General features: G+C 43.5%; 1 protein-coding gene across 6 annotated transcripts in view; it reads left to right on the forward strand.

Moving 5' to 3' along the window:
* Nucleotides 1-465: 465 nt before the first annotated feature.
* The window catches only part of SH3D19 (SH3 domain containing 19), a 171,740-nt gene continuing 148,481 nt past the window's right edge, over nt 466-23,724 (forward strand). For all 6 annotated transcript variants that reach the window (XM_082611159.1, XM_082611160.1, XM_082611161.1 and 3 more), the window contains exon 1: nt 466-847. In XM_082611159.1, the coding sequence (XP_082467285.1) occupies nt 736-847 (112 nt within the window). In that variant the 5' untranslated portion in view covers nt 466-735. The remainder of the gene's footprint in view (nt 848-23,724) is intronic.

Raw genomic sequence — 23,724 nt, forward strand, 5'->3', positions numbered from 1 at the left:
TGTATCCACCTTTATAGTATCATACAGAGTCGGTTCACTGCCTTAAAAATCCTCTGGGCTCTGCCCAGAGGCTCGACTTGAAAGGGCGAAAAGAGAGGGAAGGAAAAAAGCCTGCAACTGCGGAGGCGCTACCAAACTGCAAGCCGAGTTTGTTCCCAAGTTCAGAGGCTCCAGCTGCGCCAGCTCTCCAAGTCCGGCTACCGGCAGGTTCCTCCTCCTTTGGTTTAAGTGTCAAGCAAATGGGTTTCCTGTTAACACCGGAATACTGTGAAAGGGCAGGAAGAGGCCAGGCCGCCTCCTCTTTCCCCCCTTCCTATCCGGTTTATTTATTTTGTACACGTTTGTTTTGGTGGAGCGGGTGGTTGCAGCGCGTGCGGCTCTGGGGCAGCCTCGGCGGCCGGTAACCCCTCCCCGAGGAGGCGAGGCCCGGCCAGACCCCGCCCGATCCCGGCTCCAGCTCTGCGGGGCGGGCTAACGGAGAGAGGAAGGGGGAAGAGAGTGGGAGAGGCAGAGCCGGGAGAAGGAGGCCGCCGGGGCGCGCGAGGAGGCGGGGAAACCTGCTCGGTCCGCGCCCGGCCGCTCCCCCGCGGGCTGCAGGTGGAGCCGCGGAGGTAGCCGCTTCCGCCGCCGCCGCCGCCGCCGCCTTCTCCTCCCCGGGCCTCCTCCCAGGCCCGGAGGCTGCTGGCGCGGGACTCCCGGAGCTGGCGGCCGGCGCGCGGGGCCCGCAGCTCGTCGATGGCTGAAGGCCGGCGGCTGGAGGACGAGGACGAAGAGCTGCACGAGCGCCGGGAGCTCGGGGGCCCTCGCCGCGCCCGGGGCCGTGCGCTGTCGGGCCACTCGGCCGCAGGTGAGGGGCGCGGGCAGCGTGAGGGGGGACCGGGGCACCGGGGACCCAGGGCTGGGCGTCCCGGGGCCGCGCAGGTCCTGCCCCGGACGCCGGCGGCTCCCTCGCCCGCCCGGAGGGGACTGGCACCTTTAACTCTAGGAGGCGAACGGGAGGGAGAGTGGCTTTTCTGTCTCCATCCGAAGTTTGCGGCCGAGCCCGAGGAAATTCAAACCTGTCTCTACCTGCTAGTGGCCCTGGAGCCGAAACTACAAATTTTCCATGCAGACTAAATCCACGAGCTGCTGGCTTGGAACTTGTGGCCCGGGTGGTTACTTATCTCTGGATGAGTCAGAGGCCAGTGGAGAATGCCCCCTTCCCGATAGGTTTGCCTCCGCTGTCGCAACCGGGTCGAACCACATGCTAATCGTCCAGGCGGGTTTCGGTGCCTCTTGAACTTCGGACCTGTGACTGTCCTCCCAACCCCCAGCCGCCCGAGTTCACCTGTTTTCTGTAGGACTTGCTTTAGAGTTACTTGGTGACCCCCAGCCCCACCCCCCAGTCCAGAATATAGCCTTCCAAAAGGCGATTCATGTGGACTGATCATTTCTGGGCCTGTAACTTGTGTTTTGGGGGTGCGGAAAGGCGGCGCGGATCAATAGTTTGGCGCAGAAGCGGAAGAGTGAATAAGTGTAGGTCCACACCCCTTCCCTCTTTCCCGGGCAGCTTTTCAATTAAACAGAATAGAGAGGACATTCTTTGGTCTTTGGTTCCAACTGGATAAGCCAGGTATCCGAAAACAAGAGGGAGGAACAAACCTAGGGAGGTGACAACAAAAGGGAGATAAGGCCGTGAGAAAGGTTCAGATGTGAACGTTCATTAACGACCCTTTAGAAAGTGGAATACAGTGAACATTCCACCCAGCCATGGAGCAGCTTTTCTATGTGGCTCCCTTAACCTAAGAGAAAGTTGAAGAGTTAAAAGAAGATAATGGGTCTGTGGGGAACACCTGGAGGGTAGAAAATGGGATGAAAGGAAAGAGTTGGAGTGGAACAGGAAGAAATAGTCAATCTTGGAGCCTTAAAAATAATTCCTTTTGCCCGTTACTGTTTCCATCGAAATGAGGCATTTGACTAACCACACGAACACCAGCTGTCTTGAAGATAACTGATAGTTTTGTTCAGTATAAACCCAGGCCTAATGAATTAATGGGTAATTGCTGGGTATGAGTAAATAACTCTTGCAAGAATACAATGAAAAAACTTTACAAAGATGTTCCTCTGTTAAATTACTGATCTGAACATGCCTTGGACTCCTCTTACCTTCAGCAAAAAGCTTCACTTACGTACTGTGCAGAGCTGTACCCGAGGTCAGACTAGATATGATCCAGATAGATATTTATCATTTAGTTGCAAAATGTGTGTTTATTCCAAGGCTGGTGGAAATGGCATTTTGTAACTTGTTTTTCCCAGTTCCTTAATTTCCCAAGGCTACCAGAAGCTTTTCTAAGTTCCATGATAATATTTTGCTGATACGTGACACAGTGTCCCTTTTCACTCAGAAATTGGTGTGTGCAGCTTCTAACCATTTAGTGTCCCCTGTCTCCGTTAGGGGGTGAGGGGCAGAGATATTACGGAGTGGGCAGAGAGTTAAGCTGGCCGTTACCGGGCTTCTTTCTTTTGAGACACATTATTTAATAGTTTACATTTCTTTGCACGCTGTGCTCCTCTTGCCCCTCATTAGTTCCCGTGTGTTTTTCAGACTCCATCGCATTCCTTACCAAGCTTGGGCATTTGTTAGTAATGTTTTGTGCTGGATGTTCTCTCTCCAAGTGAGAAAGTAGGAACTGACCCAGAGGCTTCATGTTTCTTCTTTTAACATCTTTCTAATCTTTCACTTTTCCCGTTCTCATCCACTCCCTCCTCCCTCCACCACCTCACAGTCTAAAGATTTTCCATTTTTCTTTGATCTCACAGAGGTTGACACCATAAAATTAGGGTTTATGGACTTGAGGGAGTCTGTGAACTTCTTCTCTCAATGCTAAATTTAGGTGTGGTTGTGGAAATGTGTTTTTTACTTTGTAATGTACATTCAGGAGAACATATAAAACCTGTAAATCATAAAGTAAAACTCTTGTAACCTGTGCCCAAGTTGAGAAATAGAATATTATCATTTCTCCGAAGCAAACTCTACTCTCTCCCAGTCATGGCTTCTTCCTTCCCCTTGAGGGAACCACTTTTATTCCGTTGCTTTTCTGTGCAGTTTTACCTGTACAGTTTTATCTGTGCATCCCTATACAATATTATTTAGTTTTGCTTATTTTACAACTTCTTATGAGTTCCATCATCCTGTAATTATTCTTTAGTGTCACTCTTTTTTCACTCCATATTAAGTTTGTAAGATTTATCCCTATTGTTGCATGCAGCTGTAATTTCTTTTCTTTGTATTCTTATATCATACTTTTTGCTTATTTTTTATTGATTTGTTGAGTTCTTTACTTGCTCAGGAATCTCAACTTCTGTTGGTTGCATGTGTTCCAAAATCTGCTTCCACTCTGTGGTTTATTTAAAAAATGTTTGTTTGTGGTTTCTTTCGATGTGGACATTTGTAATTTTAACGTAGGTGTATATATGAATCTTTTTCTTTGTAGTTAGTGTCCCCCCTCCCCTCGCTGTCCCCCTTGGTTAAGAATGCTTTCCCTACCCCAAGGTCATGAAGATATTCTCCTGTATCTTCTGTATTGTCTCCTAAAGTTTTGTTAACTTCCTTTGTGGAGAGGTGCCATAGCTTTCTTCAGACTCTCAAATGGGTCTGAGAACCTCTGACTGACCTACAGCATTTTTATATTGTTTATCCAAAGGGCAGGGAATACAAAATTCTAGGTCCTCCCGTAATCACCTGGAAGAGTGGTAGGCACTTAATAGGGTTTAGTAAATACTAAATAAATGTACTCTCTCTATATGTTGATGTGTTTATGGTAAATGCTAGAAGAACAGATATAACTTCTCCAATGTGTTTTGAGTAAAATAACTAATATTGTCAGTATGAGGTCACAGAATAAAATTCTTTGTATTCTTTATGAACCAGTTGCTTCGTACATGCTAGCGCCTGTGAAGGAGGTATTATTTTCTCCGTTTTATAGTTGAAGTGGGTACGACTCCGTGCTCCCAATGCAGGGGGCCCGGGTTCGATCCCTGGTCAGGGAACTAGATCCCACATGTATGCTGCAACTAAGAAGCCCGCATGCCACAACTAAAGGATCCTGCATGCCGCAGCTACACATGCCGCAACTAAACATGCCGTCATGAAGATCCCACATGCCACAACTAAGACCTGGTGTGGCCAAAATAAATAAATACATATTTTAAAATAAATTAAAAAAAAAAGACTGAAGCTCAGAAATACTTAAGTGACTTGCCCAAGATCCCGCAGCTAGTAAATGGCAGGATGCGGACTTGAATCCGGGTCTGTTTGACCTGAAAGTCCATGTTTTTCCAAGCTATCCCACTGGCTGCAAATACAAGTCAATTGCTTTTAATGCTCCACACGTTTATATCTGCATGTTGCTTGTTATCTTTTAGAAATACTTTATTACATTTTTCTGGTGCTTTTCTGCTTAGGAGGGGCTTTCACAGCCTCATGGAACTTGATTGTTAAAACGACCTGAGAGGGAAGAAAGTACATTTTTATTATTCCCATTTTAAAGACGAGTAAATTGAGACTCAGAAGTGTTAAAAGACTTAATCTAAAAGAATCTGAAAGAATACAGCTAGGTATAGCTGCACCTCAGTTACCTCTTTTGGGTGTTTCAAGTCATAAACTGTCGTTTCTTTTTTTTTTTTTTTTTTGCGGTACGCGGGCCTCTCACTGTTGTGGCCTCTCCCGTTGTGGAGCACAGGCTCGGGATGCACAGGCTCAGCGGCCATGGTTCACGGGCCTAGCCGCTCTGTGGCATGTGAGATCTTCCCGGACCAGGGCACGAACCCGTGTCCCCTGCATCGGCAGGCGGACTCTCAACCACTGCACCACCAGGGAAGCCCAAACTGTCGTTTCTTTAATTTGATTCATATAGCATGTTAGGTCATATGGCCCAGAGTTTGTGGCTCTGTCTAGTAAGTTGTGTAGTTTTGAAAACTGCGTTAACTCTTCTGGGCCACCATCTTACAGTTTTTGTTATTAGAATTCCAAAGTTGTCTAATTTATTTTGAGGAAGTTATTTTAAGTCCTATAGAAACTATGGATATATATACACGTCGTTTAAAAATCCTGCACTCACCAACTTCTTTTAGAAGACCTGTCTAATTATCCTGTCAACAAAATGTATGCAAAATGGTGTAGAAAATACAAGGAATACAAAGAAATATATAAAATAGGCTCCCTGCTTTTAAAGAACATGTCATAGAATTAAGGAAGGTAAGACTAATATACTTTAAAGAAATAAATAAGAATATAAAGTAGTCCATGGTGACTAGCAAGTGGAGTTTAGCATAAGAGAACGAGGCAGTCTTGGTTCATTTCTTGGCTTACCTCTTACTGTGTGACCTTGTGCAAGTTACCTAACCTCTCTGTGCATCCATTCTTTATTTGTAAAGTGGAAATATTAATAAAACCTATTGCATAGGGTTTGAGGATTAAGTGAATTAGTATATGTAATACCTTTAGAACATAGCTAGGCACATAGTGAATACTTCCTGTAAAGTTATTCGTGTTTATTTATGTATATTTTTGTTAAAATATCTGATGCTTCATTGAGTCTACATTTTTCTCCCTTTGGGAATAGTTATGGGGTTTCAGGTTGGCAGAGAAAAAGGAGGTAAAACTGCATCGTCACCATTTCTAATCAAATGTAGTTGCTTTGCTTTGGAGTTCGTACATCTTTTTGAAACATCTTACAAGACCCCGAAAGACTGAGACCAGTTCTTCATTTGACATTCCTTGCACCATACAAACTATTTTAACGTGGCTTGTCGTTGATGTTTCCCCTTTCTTCATCATCACAAATGAAAAGCTCATTCTTGTGACATAACTATTTGTGTTCAAAGTGATTTAAACAAATCAAAGGTAAGTTGATGACCCTACATCCTCTTTTTAACCAGGGTGCATCCCTTCATTTTTTTTTTTTTTAATTTTGCCACTATTCATGCAGTGCTTCTATAAGGTCATTGGCATGTTACATTCTGGGGGCAACTATTTTGCCTCAGATCGTTTCAGCTTTACATTTAATGGTACTTAGAGTCTTATCCTCAGAACGCTTGGGTCTCTCTCAGTTAGCTTTAGCCTCCATCAATTTACAGCATCTTTCTGGGCCTTAGTTTTTGCCTTATTAATTGAAAGGATGAGGCTTCCAACATTACATTTTATGATTCTAGGGGATGAGGAGGAAAATAACTTCTGACTTGGTTTACAGAAGCCTGCCAGTGTGCAGGGTCCGATCTGGGGGGTGTTTCTCCGGGCTCCTTGTGATGAGGGAAAAGCCCAAGGTGCCACACTCAAGATGTTGCCTCACTGGGGAAAAGGCAGTCACGTTAGCTTAAGTTGTGCCGCAGGGACCTGCCTTTCAAGATGGGCACTTCACTTCATCAGTGGAGAACATGGGATGTGTTCTGGGGAGTTTATAATACTGAACATAGGTATGATGAAAATATTATCCATTAAGTACAAGATGAAAGTATATGTCTGGTAGCTTCAGAGCAAAGAGCAGGGTTAAGGTGCGGAGGAAGGAGGCCTGGCCCCCTCGTTTGTATGAAGGTTCAACATCCATTCCTGCCCCTCAGCAGCTGTAGGCCTCACCCTTAGGGACTCTGAGCTTGCCTTTGGGTGCGGATGGGTGCATGGCGGGGGAGGGGTGTACAGGCAGTAAATCATTGTTTTATTTTCTTTTTTTAAATAAACTTTGTTTTTTTTAGAATACTTTTATAGATTTACAGAAAAATTGTTAAGATAGTACAGAGAGTTCCCATCTGCCTCACATCCAGATTTCCCTGTTACTAACATCTCCTTAGTTTTTACCTAATTTCTTCCTGCTCTGCAGGATCCCATCCAGGACACCACATCACATGTAGCTGTTGTGTCTCCTCAGGCGCCTCTTGGCTGTGATGGTTTCTCAGATTTTTCTTGTGCTTGATGGCCTTGACTGTGTTGAGGAGTACTGACCAGATATTTTGTAGAATGTTACTCTATGGGGATTTATCTGATGTTTTTCTCATGTTTAGACTGGAGTTTTGGGTGTTTGGGAGGTAAAGTACCATTTTAACCACATATTAATGGTTTAATATTAACATCATTTATAACTGTTGATGTTGACTTTGATCTCCTGGCTGAGGGAGTGTTTTTCAGGTTTCTCTAGGCCAAGGTTACCACTCCCTGTGCCCCCCCCCACCATACTGTAGGAAATAAAGGAAGTCACTATGCAGAGCCCACACTTAGGGAATAAGGAGTTAGGCTCCACCTCCTTGGGGGTAGAATATCTACATATATCTTTTAGAATTCTTCTGCACAGGAGATATCATTCTTTTTTACTCTCACCTTAGTTTCTTCAGGTTCTCCAAACATCTGCCTTGGGATTGTGTTTAGACCCTGCCGTTTGGGGACTGTAAGCTCAATTCCTCCACCCAGGTCTGTCCAGAATATCCCTTGTGTGCTGTTGTCTGGCACTTACTTTCATAATTAGAAAGGAAGGCATGAAATGAGTATCCAACTTGAGATGACCTGTGACTAAAACTCATTCACACTAGAGTATCAACAGGTACAATTTTGGAAATGGAGAGGAAGTTAGAGTATGAGAGGAATTTGGGAAAGCCCTGGACTAGGATAATCAAACAATAATGAGTTAACACTTATTGTGTGCTCGGTCCCAGGCGGCATTCTAATTGTTCTCCATGTGTTTTTCTCACTTAGTCCTCATACCAATCTTATGAGATAGGCGTGATGATTTCCTTCATTTTTGCAGATGAGAAACCGGAGGGGGTGTTTACCCAGAGGGGGTAAATAATCTAGTCAAGGTCACGTAGCTAGAAAGCTATGGACTAGGATTCTGTGCAGACTCCTACCCAGTATTTATTCTCGTCTTCCTTGGTCAGTGGAACCCTATATTGCTGACTGTGGCAAGGTACCCACCTGTGAATCTGCTTTACCCAGCCTACTAATGAGAGGCAAGAAAAAGTTGTTGAGTGTGGTTTCTAGAAAAATTCTTTAAAGGGGACTCAACTGCACAGAATATCCTTTTGCCCTTATCACCTTCCATCCCCCTACCAGGAACAAGGATGTGTAGCTCACAGCAGCCATCCTGGGTCATGAGGTTATCTTGAGGATGGAAGCCAGGTGCTGAGAATGGTGGAGCAGAAAAATGGATGGAATCTCAGTTTCCAGTGGTAATAGAATCATCATATGAGCTTTTGATTGCCTGTTCCTCCTTTGTTTAAGAAAAAATAAACTCTGTCTTATTTAAGCCACTGTTAGGTCTTTTAATTAGCAGCTGAATGCAATTCCTAACTGATAAAAGTTCTGACTTGATCATATTTTTCTCTCCTTACCACCAGGCTATGTTTGTTAACATGAGGTTACCTAGGTTCTTGTTGCTATTTTGTCCTTTATTATAATGTGACCTTGGACAAATAACTTAAAGGCCCCTCCCTTTTTGCATCTTTTGAATGGGAATTATTCATTCTCTAAATACAAGTTTACTACGGGAAACATGCTTTTAAACGTCACGTTCTCATGAGGGATGTACATTTCTTGAAGAGGGTCATGGTCATACTTGGACAAGTTTAAGGGTATTGCAAAGGAAACCTATGGAATCTGAAAACAGTTTTCTGATTTTGTCATTTTGCTGAGTGCCAGGTCTGAATACCTCTCAGGGAACAAATAAATAGAAGCTGTGACAGGAGGTGATTTTGTCCCTGCTGTGATATGCATACGAGCAGATTCTCAGTGGCACCACTGATGAGCGTATAACTCATGCCGGGGCTGCTGTGTAGGATTCAGAGTTTGTTTCCGATACGGCTGCCTTCAGTGTACCGGCGTGTTGTTTTCTGAAGATACATTAATCAAGGAATCGCTCTACTGGAAGAAAGCTAAATGCTTTTTCTGAGAGCCGGCAAAGAACAAGGCACAGAAGAAAACGTTTGCACATGTGGAGAATTCGTTTTTCTGGCAATAAATATCACCATTTCCAAAGAGTCCTTTGAAACTAGTACAGAGGTGTTCACAAAAAACTGGAAGGCCCCTCCCTCAGCATGGGGTCACCCATGTAAATGACCCTTTCTTGCTTTGTCACCACCCTTGTTTCTTTTTTTTGTGTGTGTGGTACACGGGCCTCTTACTGTTGTGGCCTCTCCCGTTGCGGAGCACAGGCTCCGGATGCGCAGGCTCAGTGGCCATGGCTCACGGGCCCAGCCGCTCCGCGGCACGTGGGATCTTCCCGGACCGGGGCACGAACCTGTGTCCCCTGCATCGGCAGGCGGACTCTCAACCACTGCGCCACCAGGGAAGCCCACCACCCTTGTTTCTTTATTTCCTCAGAAGGACTCCCCCTCAATACACACTAGCTCAGTGGAGCTGAGCTACCTGGAGATTATAAGGTAGATTTGTGTCACTCCGTTGAGGTATAACTCTTGCCAGTGGAAGGTGTGGTTTGTAAGTGAAATTCATTTGGAATAAGGTGTGGTATTTCGAGTTTTAAAAGGTGCAGACTTGTGTTTGAATATTACTACTCTTAATTAGATGCTTAATAACGTGAAATGCCTAATATCACAAACATCTTATCTGTTATGCTGCTGTATTCCTGTTTCTCCTTTCTTCTTGAGGCATTCCACTTTAAAACGTGGTGCGGTATTTCTCACATTTCTGTAGCAATGGGACCTTTAAACAGTGCTTCTCAAACTTTAATATGCCTACAGATCACCTGAGGATCTTGTAAGGATGCAGATCTTGATTTAGTAGGTTTGGAGTGGAGCCTGAGATTTTGCATTTCTAACAAGTTCCAGGTGATGTTGCTGTTACTGGTCTCTGGACCACACTTTGAGTTACAAGGTACTCAATTACCTCTACCTCAGTGCCAGGGTTCTCAGTGCTGCTGGGCATCAGAATTAACTGAGGAGTTTTTCAAAAGACCTATACTCGTGACCCCACCCTCAGATTTTCCTGATTAATTACTTTTGGAATAGTATCTAGAGAACTGTATTTTGGGAGTGCTATGTGAGGTGAGACTCACTGGCTTAGTGTCCTATTAAAAAAATGTGATGTTGAGTGGTTTCAGTGTGCTTTCTTGTAATTTGAACTGTAATATTTTTCCATCATAAGTAATTAATGTTGTGATGCCTTTTAGTCAAACAGAATAAATAAATGGAATCCACCATGCATTTTCTACATGGATTTTATTCAGTCCCCCTGTTATCCATAGCCTAAGAAGACTCCACGTAAAGCATGATGTAAGGACCTATCATTGAAGTAACTGGAAAGCAACGTATGTGATAGTTAACGTTCTTTCAGATTGCAAGAAATAGAGGTCCGTTCTGCTAGCCTCAGCTGACGGGAGGCAGCTTATAAGGATATTCCAGTAAGTTGGAAGACACAGGAAGTAGCCTTGGAAGTCATTTGGAAATAAGAGTAGCTCTAGGAAACCGACAGCAAATATTTACCCCAGAGAACATTCCTTTGTAAGCTGGGAAGGCTGTTATTCTTTACGTTACTAACACCACCATTCTGGTGACTCAGTTCACTTCTGTGTCCTTCCGTGGCTTCTGAACTTACTTGAATAATTGACTCTTGTTTTTCTTACAGTCAGCCTCCCTGAGAAAGAGACACTTAAGTAGGCTGGCCAGTCAGGGTCTTGCACAGAGTGCCCCTTGGGGGCAGCGGTCTCATGCTGGTTGACCTCAGAGGCTAAAGACAAAGTATATAGTAGCCAACTTTTCAGGCCCCTCCCTGGTCCCTTCTCCCGGAGGGGATGGTAGGGTCTTGTGGTACCCACACGAGAATTTGAGAATCGCCTGCAGCTGATTCTGTCAGTTGGGACTCTGGGCCCGGGGGGTGTTCTGAGGTTTCTTAGAATGGAGAGAAGGCAAAATTGGCAGGTTCCATGCGGACACTTTCAGTAATGAGTTCCACGAGGGAAGATTTATGTTGTTCATTGTTATAGCCCCATAACACAGAACAGTGCCTGGCACATATATTCAATGCACGTCTGTCAAACAGAATAGAATTTTTTTAATGATGTAATGTTGTCTTTATTGTTTGTTTGATTACATTTTTTTTTTTTTTTTTTTTTTTTTTTTGCGGTACGCGGGCCTCTCACTGTTGTGGCCTCTCGTGTTGCAGAGCACAGGCTCCGGACGCACAGGCTCAGCGGCCATGGCTCACGGGCCCAGCCGCTCCGCGGCATGTGGGATCTTCCCGGACCGGGGCACGAACCTGTGTCCCCTTCATCGGCAGGCGGACTCTCAACCACTGCGCCACCAGGGAAGCCCTTTTGTTGCCTTTTTAGCAGTGATGAGCATTAGATGTTTGCCACTTGGCGGCATCAGTACGGCTGGCGTCAGGCCTTGGGCTGAGGGGCGGCAAATGGATGTCAAGTCCAGCGCTCGGAGTCCTTCCTAAGGGCCTCCCTCTAGGGTAACCTTGGCCGCGGTGGTTTCTCCTCTGGGAGGCGAGCGGCCCCTCCCCGTCCAAGGGCGCCGCCATCTTGGGTCCCAGGCGCATCGGCTCTGAAAGGTCAAGTGTGGATTTGGACGTTTGGCCAAGGAAAGGCGGCTACTTCTCAGGTAAAGAGGGAGACACTGGGAAGATGGGAGTCGCCGTTACTTACAGCAGCAGCTGCCTCTTAAAAAGCTCCAAACCCCCTATCTGTGCGGAATGGGCGGAGGGTGGATGTTAAGGATGTTTTCGAGGAAGGATGGACCCGGCTTATGATGGATGGGATGTAGCGCAGCGCACTGAGCGCCCAGTCCAAGGATGCTGACCTGCCCCGACTCGGGAAAAGGAGCTTGCAGTTGGCACCTTCCCAGGAGAGAGGCAATGATACCCACCATTGAGTACTAAGCGTTGACTGGAGCCCGTTTGCTCTTCGTGTGAAATATCACGGCCAATACCCACGTAGCTCTGGGAACAAGCCTTTCAGTAGCTCCTTGAGCTCAAGGATTCTGTAAACCTTGAAGAACGTAATTTGATACTGATCACCTCATAGGTTTCCAATGAATGTTTAATGAAGGTGATGAAGAATTAGGGGTTTTAATCCCAATATTCTTCAATTCTTTGCTCTTTTAATTAAAAACTAGATTTCTTTCTCTTGCAATGGGTTTTTTTTTTAAAGTACCAACTTTTTAGCATGTCTGAACAAAACATTTTATTGATCACTCACCAATTTAGTGCTTAGCGTATGCCAGGAACTCACGTAATCCTTTAACAACACAGAAAGTCAGGTTGCTTTTAATAAGAACAACGAGGCAAAGAGAAATAGAGCTGGGATTTGAAGCCCTGCAGTCTTTTTTCTCCTTTAATTTTTAAATTTACATACAGTAAAGGTGACTTCTTTTGGGTACGTAGTTCTGTGAGCTGTGATACACGTACAGATTCTTGTAACCACCCCCATAGTCAGAATACAGAACAGTTTCATCACCTCGAAATTCCTATGCTGCCTCTTGCAGTCATATCTTCTCTACACCATTTAACCCCTGATCTGTTCTATGTCTCTGTAGTTTTGCCTTTTCCAGAATATGATATAAATGGAATCATTTCACCCAGCACATTGTTGTGGAGATTCATTCATGTTGTTAACTGTGTCAATAGTTTGTTCCCTTTTGCTGCTGAGTAGTATTCCATTGTATTAATGTACCACAGTTTGTTTATCCATTTACCTGATAAAGGATATTTAGGTGATTTTCAGTTTTTGGTATTTATGAATAAGCTGCTGTAAACATACAGGTTTTTGCATAAACACAAGTTTTTATTTCTTTGGTTTAAGTACCTAGATATTGGTTTAATGGGTAATATGTAAGTGTATGCTTAACTTTACAGGAAACTGCCAAACTGTTTTCCAGAGTGGTGCTATACCATTTTGCATTATTATGAGCAATGAATGAGAGTTCCAGTTGCTCCACACCCTCATCAGCACTTGGTATTATCAGGTTTTTCTCGTTTGCTTTTGTTTTTGTTTTAGCCTTTCCGACAGATGTGTAGTGATACTTTGTTGTGGCTTTAATGTGTGTTTCCTTAATGGATAATGATGTTGAGCATCTTTTCATGTGGCTAATTGCCATCCATTATGTCATCGTTGGTGAAGAATGTTCAAATCTTTGCACATTTAAAAATTGGGTTGTTTGTTTTCATATTACGGAAGTTTAAAGAGTTCTTTATATATTTTGCATTCAAATTTTTTGTTGGATATGAGATATGAAAATATATCTCCTAGTCTGCAGTTTATTTTTTCATTCTGTTAACAGTGTCTTTAGCTCTTTGAATATATTGGAAATAGCTGATTTAAAGTCTTTGTCTAGTAAGTCCAATATCTGGGCTTCCACAGGAACTGTTTATATTGATTGCTTTTTTTTTTCTTTTTCTGTGCATGGGCCATTACTTTCTTGTTTCTTTGTGTGCCTCATCATTTTTTGTTGAAAACTGGACATTTTGAATATTGCAATGTAGCAACTGTGGAATCAGATTCTTCTACCTCCCCAGGGTTTGTTATTGCTGCCTATTATGATTGTTGTTTGTCTAGTGATTTTTCTGAATTAATTTTGTAGAGTGTGTAATTTTTGTGTGATGTGTGGCACTGATGTCTCAGTTTCATTAGCGTAGTGGTCAGCTAGTGCTTGGACAGAGTTTTCCTTAAATGAATGCCTAGAACCAGAAAAAAATCTCCCAGTCTTTGCAGGGGGGCTCTGTGTGTGTATCACAGCACACCTTCAGCTCTCAGCCAAGCAGTGTACAACTAACCTTAGCCTTCACTTTCTGCTTGTGCAGAGCCTGTAGTTCAGCCAGAGCTGAGAGGTTAGGGCCCTCTCAGATTCTTTCTGAGCATGCACTCACCCTGGGAATGCACATGGACTTCTAGATTCCTAGGAATATGTGGGAGCTTTTCAAAGCCCTTATTTCCCAAAGCATCTCATCCTTCAGCCTTTCCCCCCAACTTCTTTGGTTAGTCTGTTGTTTGCCCCAACTATTATCCATTGCCTCATGCAGCAGCAACAAATATATTTATTTGTCTGTAAATGATTTCAATAAGCTTTCTCGAGCTAGCCACTTTTCAGCACTTGGAGAGTTTTGAGTTAGGCAAGATAAAGGCAAGTCTTTTGTGCTGGTGTTCCAGGGTTCCACCGGACAAGTCAAAACAAATTATTATAATGCTTTGTGAATGAGGTCTTTTCTGCTCCCTCTGGTACTGGTACTGGTACCAGTACCAAGAGGGCAGGCTATTATTTTCAAGGCTTCCACTGAGCTGGAGAATGGGGGATGGGACCAGGGTAAGTTAAAATGCCACAAAACTTGCTACTGCAACCAAAACCCAGCTAGTTTTCCTTGATTAAGTGTTTCACTGTACTTAAGTGCATCAAGTGGTTGCTGTAAGCTTTTGGTTAGTTTTCAGTGTTCAAAAAGGGTTGATTCTGCCAGTTTCTGCCAGTTGTTTGTTTGTTTGTTTGTTTGTTGCGGTACGCGGGCCTCTCACTGTTGTGGCCTCTCCCGTTGCGGAGCACAGTCTCCGGACGCACAGGCTCAGCGGCCACGGCTCACGGGCCCAGCCGCTCCGCGGCATGTGGGATCTTCCCGGACCGGGGCACGAACCCGTGTCCCCTGCATCGGCAGGCAGACTCTCAACCACTGCGCCACCAGGGAAGCCCTCTGCCAGTTTTAAATTGCTTTTATGGAGGACAGACTTTTGGAGTTCCTTATTCTGCCATTGTCACTGATGTCCCTCAAGTATGGATTAAAAGAAAAACTGATGAAGATTGTTGGTCTTTTTACGAGCAAATTGGCCCACGTTTTCCCAATAAAATATCAAAAGAGAAAGTATGGATAGTCTTACTCATGTTTGAAGTGTTTGCCCGTCTTACAGCAGCATCATCAAGATATTCGAGGAGCCGCACTCATCTGGTTACAGTGCTGGGGTCAAGACCCTCCAGTTAAACCCTGCATAGGCAGCTTGCTTTCCTCAGTTCCAGGCCACAGACCACACCTGACCCGTCTGTTGCTTTTTAAAACATGATTTTCAAGGGATGTCTGGTCAGGAAACCTATATTCCTCTTTGTTTTTGAAAGAATGACTTAGAGAAGGTAGCTTTATTGCCCTCTCCTGCTATAAATCAGTCATGTGTTAACACTGGGTAGTGGAATTGAGGAGAGTGTGGAGTGTGTAACTTAAAATATTTCTGTATTGAGTTTCCTCCAATGAGTATTGCTTTGGAAATTAAAAGAAAGGAAAATAAATGAAAAATACCCTGTGAAATAATTGCCTGCTGGTCTAGTGTATTTGTTGCTCATTGTGTGGTATGTTTTAAAACCTGTTTTGCCTTAAGATGAGTTACTGTAGTGATCATAGCAAATGCTGTCCTGTTGATAAAAGAAATGATTGATAAGTATTGGAGAAAATGATAGTAGGAAGGAAGTATATAATTGCGTTTCCTCTGAAGATCATTTTTCAAACACTGGCTAATTTATCATTCGTTCACCTATTCCATCTTATGACATTCACTTGTTTTTTTTTTTTTTTTTTTTTTTTTTTCCGATACTCAGGCCTCTCACCGCTGTGGCCCCTCCCGTTGCGGAGCAAGGCTCCGGACGCGCAGGCCCAGCGGCCATGGCCCACGGGCCCAGCCGCTCCGCGGCATGTGGGATCTTCCCGGACCAGGGCACGAACCCACATCCCCTGCATCGGCAGGCGGACTCTCAACCACTGCGCCACCAGGGAAGCCCTCACTTGTTTTTATGAAAGCCATAATCACTTGAAAAGCAAATCCTCATTTATAACCACACTGTTGAAAGCTGTTTAACATAATCAAAACCTACCCTTAGCGTTCTCCGCCTTATTTTTTGCTGTGTATTTCATCTCCAAGTTGTAACGCAACAGAACCTGTTCTAAAGCAATAGATTGAGGAGACCTGCATTGTAATGCTCAACTTGCCACCAGCCAGCTAGCTGTACGTCCTTGATTTAATCTCTCTAGGTCTTAGATTCCTCATTGACAATATGAAGGATTTAGACCAGGGATCTGGAAACCAAATCTGGCTCACTGCCTGTTTCGGTAAATAAAGTTTTATTGGAACACAGCCACACACATTCTTTTATATATTGTCTATGGCTGCTTTTGTGCCATATCTGCAGAGTTGAGTAGTTGCAACAGAGTCTGTATGGCTTGTGAGCCTAAAATATTTTCTGTTTATCCCTTAACGGAAGAAGTTTGCTGACTCCAGACTATCAGCTTTTCTTTCAGGTTAAAAATTCTCTGTTTCAGTTTTGGGATATTTGGGCCAACTATTTCTTTTTTCCCATCAGATTGCTTCTTAGCAGATCACCAGAAAAATTCAACTGGAGGAGGGGAAATACAAATTATACATTGTTATTTGTTAAACACCTATATCCATCATACGTCTGGCATATTTTGTTAATGCTGTGGTTACAAACCACCTCTAAAGCTCAGTATCTTTTTTTTTTTAAAGCTCAGTATCTTATGACAGGTATATTCAGCTGGTGAGCTACAGCTCAGCCTTACTTGTCTTCTTCATTCTGGGATCCTGGCTGGAGGAGCAGTTCCTAACTGGGAAAAGGAGCAATGGACAAACGATGTGCCAGCTTTTAAAACTTCTGCTCAGAAGTGGCACATATTACTTCTACTCACATTTCTTTAGCCAACTGGGTGTTAGTGGTTCAGGGAAGGATAATCCTTCTGTAGGATGCCCTGCAAGTCACCTGGTACCTCGAGTGGGTGGCTCATCCTTCTGCAGGGAGAGCTGTGGAACACTGGGAACAACGCCATCTACCACAGCCTCCTTAAGGGCTCCCTGGTGTGAGCAGACTGAAACTAATGGCAAAACCTTGGTCTCAGAATTCTTTGTGTGTTATATTTTCCATGAACTCTCTGCAATTAACAAGTAACTAGAAATTGGCCGGTTGAGCTTTTGGAATATATTCTAAATCTCTCAATGTGCTTATTTAATAAATGCTCATCGTAAGAATGTAATATCTGTTTGGATTTCTCTTTTATAGATTCCTGATGTCTTTAACGTATAATTCTCACCCCTACGCTATCTTCTCCAAGGTTCCATATAATGACACAACTCAAGCTGCCTGGGTGAAGTTCTTAACTTCTTCCCTCCCATGATTACTTATATCTAACCAGTCAGTTACCGGAGTCTATTGAATACAGCCCCGAGGTAGCCCTTGACTAAGTCCTCTTCCCTCCATCCTCATCGCTATCATCCTTGTCCGGGCATCTCTCTCCATTCACAGCAGCCTTGTAACTAACTAGCCTTTCTACCTCCTGACTTGCTTCTCTGTAATCCATTCTCTACACAACCACTGAAGTGATCTTTCTAAAATGCAAACTGATTGGGCTTCCCTGATGGCGCAGTGGTTGAGAGTCTGCCTGCCAATGCAGGGGACACGGGTTCGATCCCTGGTCTGGGAAGATCCCACATGCTGCGGAGAGGCTGGGCCCATGAGCCATGGCCGTTGAGCCTGCGCCTCTGGAGCCTGTGGTCCACAACGGGAGAGGCCACAACAGTGAGAGGCCCACGTACTGCAAAAAAAATAAATAAAAAAATAAAAATAAAAATAAAATGCAAACTGATCATGTTATTCTGTGTTAAAACCTTTCAATGTCTTATTTAATCTTCTCCTTAAAGCTCAAATTTCTTAGCATGGCCTTGAACCTTTTTTTGCTTTATTTTTTTCTGGGAATTCCCAGGTCTGTCCTCTTATACTTAGCTTACATTCATGGCTGGAAAAATATAATCTTTCTTCTAGAAAGATTTTTCTAGAGCATATTTTATGAACTCACATAGTATTTGGTAGATGTTTTTCACTTGTAGAGATTCAAACACTTGATAAAAAGCATTGTGCAAAGCTGACTGTGTACAGTATTGAGGATCCTCCTGTCCTGATGCTCAGTGGATTGCCCCTTCTTGGAAGGGCTTGGAAAAGCCAGATCGGCTCCAAAGAAAGGCAGGTTGACACTATTTTGTTTTACTTTCTTTGTGACCTGCTTTTAGAAGTTTAAAATGTGCCCATTTTGGAACTAGTCATTTATTGGCCCTCTTTAAGTGAGCTAACGTATTTTTCCTTATGATATCAACTCAGCAACTTCAGACAAAAAGAATGTGAAGCAGGGGGCTTCCCTGGTGGCGCAGTGGTTGAGAGTCCACCTGCCGATCCAGGGAACACGGGTTCGTGCCCCGGTCCGGGAAGATCCCACATGCCGCGGAGTGGCTGGGCCCGTGAGCCATGGCCGCTGGGCCTGCACGTCCGGAGCCTGTGCTCCGCAACGGGAGAGGCCACAACAATGAGAGGCCTGCGTACCGCAAAAAAAAAAAAAAAAAAAAGAAAGTGAAGCAAGTGCATTTTAAAAAAATACTATCTCCTCTAGGTCTTTCATGTTAGCTCTCTGTTTCAGAAATAAAAATAGCTTCATTGAACTCATAGGGGGATAGGAGAAATCCAAATACTTGCCTTTGAAGAAGCTCCAGTGATTTTAATTTTTCAGACAAAAATGTTTTCATTATTTAAAATTCATTGACACAAAATTTCTTTGATCAACCAACTGCTATCCTTCTTTTTATCTAGCCTAGTTATGTGGAATTTTTAATAGAAGAAATCAAAAGTCTCAACTCTGAAGCTTTGCAGTTGTTGTAACCAGCTTTCTGTTATCATAAGCTAACTTTAAAAAGCAAGCTTAATCAAAGAAAAAAGCAAGGTTTAAAAAAACCTGTATATCTGTATAAACGTTTAAAAAGGAGTCAGAGGTATGTTGGCCACATCTTTAAGCAAGAGGAGAACATGTAAAGGGTGATAGTGATGAACACAGTGGGTACATGGGGATTTGAACTTCCTATGTTAGATATTTCTATAACATTGTGGGGTTTTTTTTAATAAGCAGAATTAGGAAAAACAATATTTTTTAAAAGATTTTTTTTTAAATGAAGAGTTACTTGGTTTCCTCCTCCTTAGGGAGGGAACAATCATCAGAGTTAGAACAGGCTGCTTTGTGATTACTTACACTGTTCTAGAGGTTCCATGAGTACAGAGATTCTTGACCATCTTGAAATTTCATGAAAAAATGTTGTGTTTGTGCATGAGTGCTTTTTTGGGATGCAGGGTTAGAGTAATGTGGGAAAGAGGGTCCATAATTCAAACAGATTCTTCTAATTTTTTTTCTCTAGTCCTGCCCTCTCTGAGCTCCAGACTGCCTCCTCAACATCTCTACTTGTATATCTAATAGACATCTCAAATCTAACATGTATGTATGTTTCCCATTGCTGCTGTAACAAATTGCTACAAATTGTCCTACAGTTCTGGAGGTCAGCAGTCTGGAATCAATTTCACTGGGCTAAAATCAAGGTGTTGGTAGGGCTGCATTTTATCTCCAGGCCTAAGGGAGAATCCTGTTTGCCTTTTTAAAATTTCTGTAGGCCAGCTGCACTCCTTGGCTTGCGGCCCCTTGCTCCATCCTCAAAGCCAGCAGCACAGCATCTTCCTTCCTCTCTTCCTTCTGCTTCCATCCTTCTGTAAAATCTCATGAACACCTCTGATTCTGCCTCTCCTGCATTCCTCTTTAAAAAGATTTGTGATTATATTGGGCCCACCCGGATAATCCAGGGTAATCTCCAAATCTCAACATACTTAATCATATGTGCAGACTTGCTTTTACCAGGTAATGTAACTTCTTTACAGGTTTGGGGATTAGACAGGGACATCCTTGGGGGCCATTATTCAGCCTATCACTGCATTTGATAGCCCAGCAAACTGTTCCTCCTCCAGCCTTCCTCATTTTATTTAATAGTGTGGCCACTCTCAGGCCACTAACCTAGCAGTCATTCTTGATTTCTCTTTTCAAATCTTTATCTTTCCCATCCTCCTATTCCAATTACCACCCTCACTCCCATCACCCACATCCAATCCATCGAATCACATCTGAATCCAATCAAAACACAGTCCTACCCAACTGTGTCTAGAATCTGTGCTCTTCTCACTAATTTCCACTAAAATCAGGATGCCTTTCGCATGTTGGAGCCTTAGGGCCTCATCCCACCCTATTCTTTTTACTCCTGGGTGTTAATTGTCAAAGTTAATTATGGTGCAAGGGCACTGTGGGCTAGCTGTCATAAGAGTGGCACAAAGAGCCACAGGACTAGACCTCAGTCACTTTATTCCAACCACATGGAGATGGGAAGTGAAGACGTACATGGTGGGAGACACTGTGGAGAGAATTTGGGTTGGTTGAGGATAATTATCCTGGAAAGCAGTTAGAATTTCCCATTAAAGGTTTCAGTCTTTTTTTATTCTTATGACAGTGAACATTTCCTCTCGATTATTGACTGTAGGGGATAAAATTAATCTCTGGTTACTTTGAATGACTCCTTCCCTTCCCTTCCTGAAGAAGGTACACGTTTAACAGAATTCTCAGGCAACTGATTTCTAGTATGTGAATAAACTGTACGTAGTCAAATTTGGTGTAGAGAATATTATAGCTTCTGGATGAAGCCAAGCATCTGAAAAGGTAAAATACCCACTGTTGAAATAATATAAAAATAAAGCTTCCACATTTATTATTCTGAATCCTTTTTCTGTAATGTTGCTACATGTTGGGGGTGACTTCACAATTTAATGAAATAAAGAAAAAAATGGGTGATTACTTGAAATAGTCTATTTGTTATATGAATAGAAGATCTGGAAATAACTATATTTCCTCACTTTGGGGGGAAAAAATTCTGGTTGGATTTCAGCAGCCTTAGTGTATAGCTTTATTTGTTAAATGTGACCTTAGCAAATCCAACATTAATTAAAATTCCTCAAGACAAGAAAATGAAAATTGGAGCATATTAAGGCAGATATTCCAAGGAATAAATTATTCTGCAAATTAAAATAGATTTTTAAGGCAGAAAGGCTATTGAGCCCACCTCCAAAATAAGATGTAAAGTTGTTCCTATTAATTTTCTCCTCATTTGGTCAGTAGTGGTATGGACTAAATTTGTTACCAGTAAGTGTGACATTTTAGTTTTGTGAATACAAATGTTTATTGATTTTTTTGGTCCTCCAGTAATGTGTTACCAGTTGCTGTACTCATATATTGGGTTACACTTTATATTTTGTGTTTTAGCAATGGAAACAGAAAATGTATGTAGTTATTTTGAGCCTTTTCTTGAAATACAATCATAAGAATTATTTAGAAGATCTTTAGAAAGCCCTAAATACATCATAGACTAGTTGTTTTTTGTATAAGCAGGAAAAAAACTTCCCTGCTCATTTTTTTAAACAATACTTTATTGAGATATAATTCACATACCATATACTTCACCCATTCCCTGTTAGTTTTTAAAACCATTTCCTAGGGTCCTTTCAGTGTGTTTTTCAGATATTCACTGCCTCCTTTTCTAATGAACAGATTGATTGGGTTGAGGTATACAGGAGAAGGGCATTCCAGGTATAGAGAACAGATCAAATAAGGCCTTGAGGTGGAAATGGGAGGAAGGAGTGAGAAGAATATTGCTCTGGGTAAGAAGGGAAAAGACAAATAGGAAGTAAGGTAGGTGTCTTAGTGATGAATTATAAAGTAGATGGAAAAAAACTTGGCCTTGTACCTTTCTTCACCTTGGTTCACGGGGCCTTATTATAAGGGTGGTGCAGGTAGGGGACAGGGAAAACAAGAAACAGCCCCCAGCCTCCTGGAATCGAAGCTTCCTCACTGATGTTCAGGTGCCGTAGTCCTCTAGTGTTCTGCTTGTTAGCTCACTGGGGTTGATTGTCTTTCTCTCTGCTGCTTGTCTAATTCTGCTACCATCCAGCTACCCTGGGTACCATCCTGGCTCCCTCACAGCCTCTGCAGACTCCCATGAGCAGCGCTGTGGGATCTTCTGGTCTTCTCTTCTTTGATCATTCCCCGGCTCTCAGCCCTCAGTACCTTCCCATCCCACGGAGAATGCGATTCAGAGCCCTTACTGCGGCTTCTAGGGCGCTGCTCCCCCTGTGCTCCCAAGTCCCAGCCCTGTCCCCGCCGCCTCCGCCCAGCAGTGACCTCTGTTCTAACGCACAAACACACAGCCGCACACACACACAGCCGTGTGCTAACTCATCCTCCCGCCTCAGGACCTTTATACTTGCTGTTCTGTCTACCTGGAAGGTTCTTTCTCAGGTATTTGTTTTGCTTCCCTCCTTAATGAGGGCCTCTGTAAATGTCACCTCCTTAGAGAAACTTCCTTGACCACCTGACCTAAAGTGGACCACACCCTGATACCTTATCTGCTGCTTCTGTGTCATCTTCCTTTATCAGACTTTCTTGTACTTGACATTATAATAAACATTTACAGTTGGCACTCTGTAACCAGAGTTTTACATCTGTGGGATTGGTTGAATCCACGAACGTGGAGCCTACAGGTTTGGAGGGTCAGCTTACTATGCCATTTTATAGAAGGAACTTGAGCATCTGCAGATATTGGTATCCCTGGAGGGACTGGAACAAACCCCAGTGGCTCCTGAGGGAGGACCGTATTTTGTGTTTGGTTATTGTCTCTCTCCCCCACTGGAATGTAAACTCCTTGAAGGCAGGCTTGGTGCCCTGTATATGTTGCGGTATCCTCAGTTCCTAGAACATGCCTGGAACATGGTGGGCACTTAATATTGTTGATTGCACACGGACATACGATAGGGCCCATTTTCAGACTTCCCATGAGAAGGAGTCTGTTGGGTTGTCTAGTATTTAGTGCATCTGTTGGGTAAGATGCTAGGCCAACCTGCCCCCCTACCTGCTAGGCAGCTCTTAAGTCAGGTGCTCATCCCTCGTAAGTCCAGCCAGTAGTGGTCAGGTTAGTGAGGTCATGTGGCCTTCTTCTATAGTTATCCCTTTCTTCCCACTTGAATGGCCTGGTCTCTCCAAAAGGTTTACGTTTCAACTCTTGGTTCAGGAGAAAAATTTTGTCAGATTCCCGGGCTGTGGAACAGTTGCTTCCTAAGGGTCTGGAGGAGTGATAGGAAGCAGTGTTTTGGCTTTCTTGACCTTCTTTATGTCCCCTTGCTGTGTCATATTCTGGCTCATACATTTGTGTGTTTTCTCTTCCTATTTGTTCTCCTCCAGTTCTTGATTTTAGTCTGTGCTTTCTCCTCCATTTTCCTTTCTTGCCCCGCCTTCCTCTTTTTCTTTTCTCTCAGCTGCCATTTTGCTTTGCCCTCTGTATCATTCCAGAGCTTGCTTAGCTTGAATTATTGTCTCTGAGGAAGATTTCAGTTTACCTGCTTTGTGTACTGTTTCCTTTGTGCCTTATAGGTGGAGAGAGGTAAGAAAGAGAATGGGGACAAAACAGTCTTTCCTTCATCCTTTTTTTTTTTTTTTTTTTTTTTTTGCGGTATGTGGGCCTCTCACTGTTGTGGCCTCTCCCGTTGCGGAGCACAGGCTCCCGACGTGCAGGCTCAGCGGCCATGGCTCACGGGCCCAGCCGCTCCGCGGCACGTGGGAGCCTCCCGGACCGGGGCACAAACCCACGTCCCCTGCATCGGCAGGCGGACTCTCAACCACTGCGCCACCAGGGATGCCCCCTTCATCCTTCTATTTAACCTGTATTTGAAAACCTACTTTGTGTAAGACATTGTGCCAGGTTCTGGGCTACCTCAGTAAACAAAAGGTCCTTAGTTGGGGAGACAAAGAGATTGTGTGTTTATTTCTCATTCATTCATTCACTCATTCACCAAATACTTACTGAGACTGGA

Source organism: Mesoplodon mirus (assembly GCF_964341445.2).
Source record: "Mesoplodon mirus genome assembly, chromosome: 2".
NCBI classification, from domain to species: Eukaryota; Metazoa; Chordata; class Mammalia; order Artiodactyla; family Ziphiidae; genus Mesoplodon; species Mesoplodon mirus.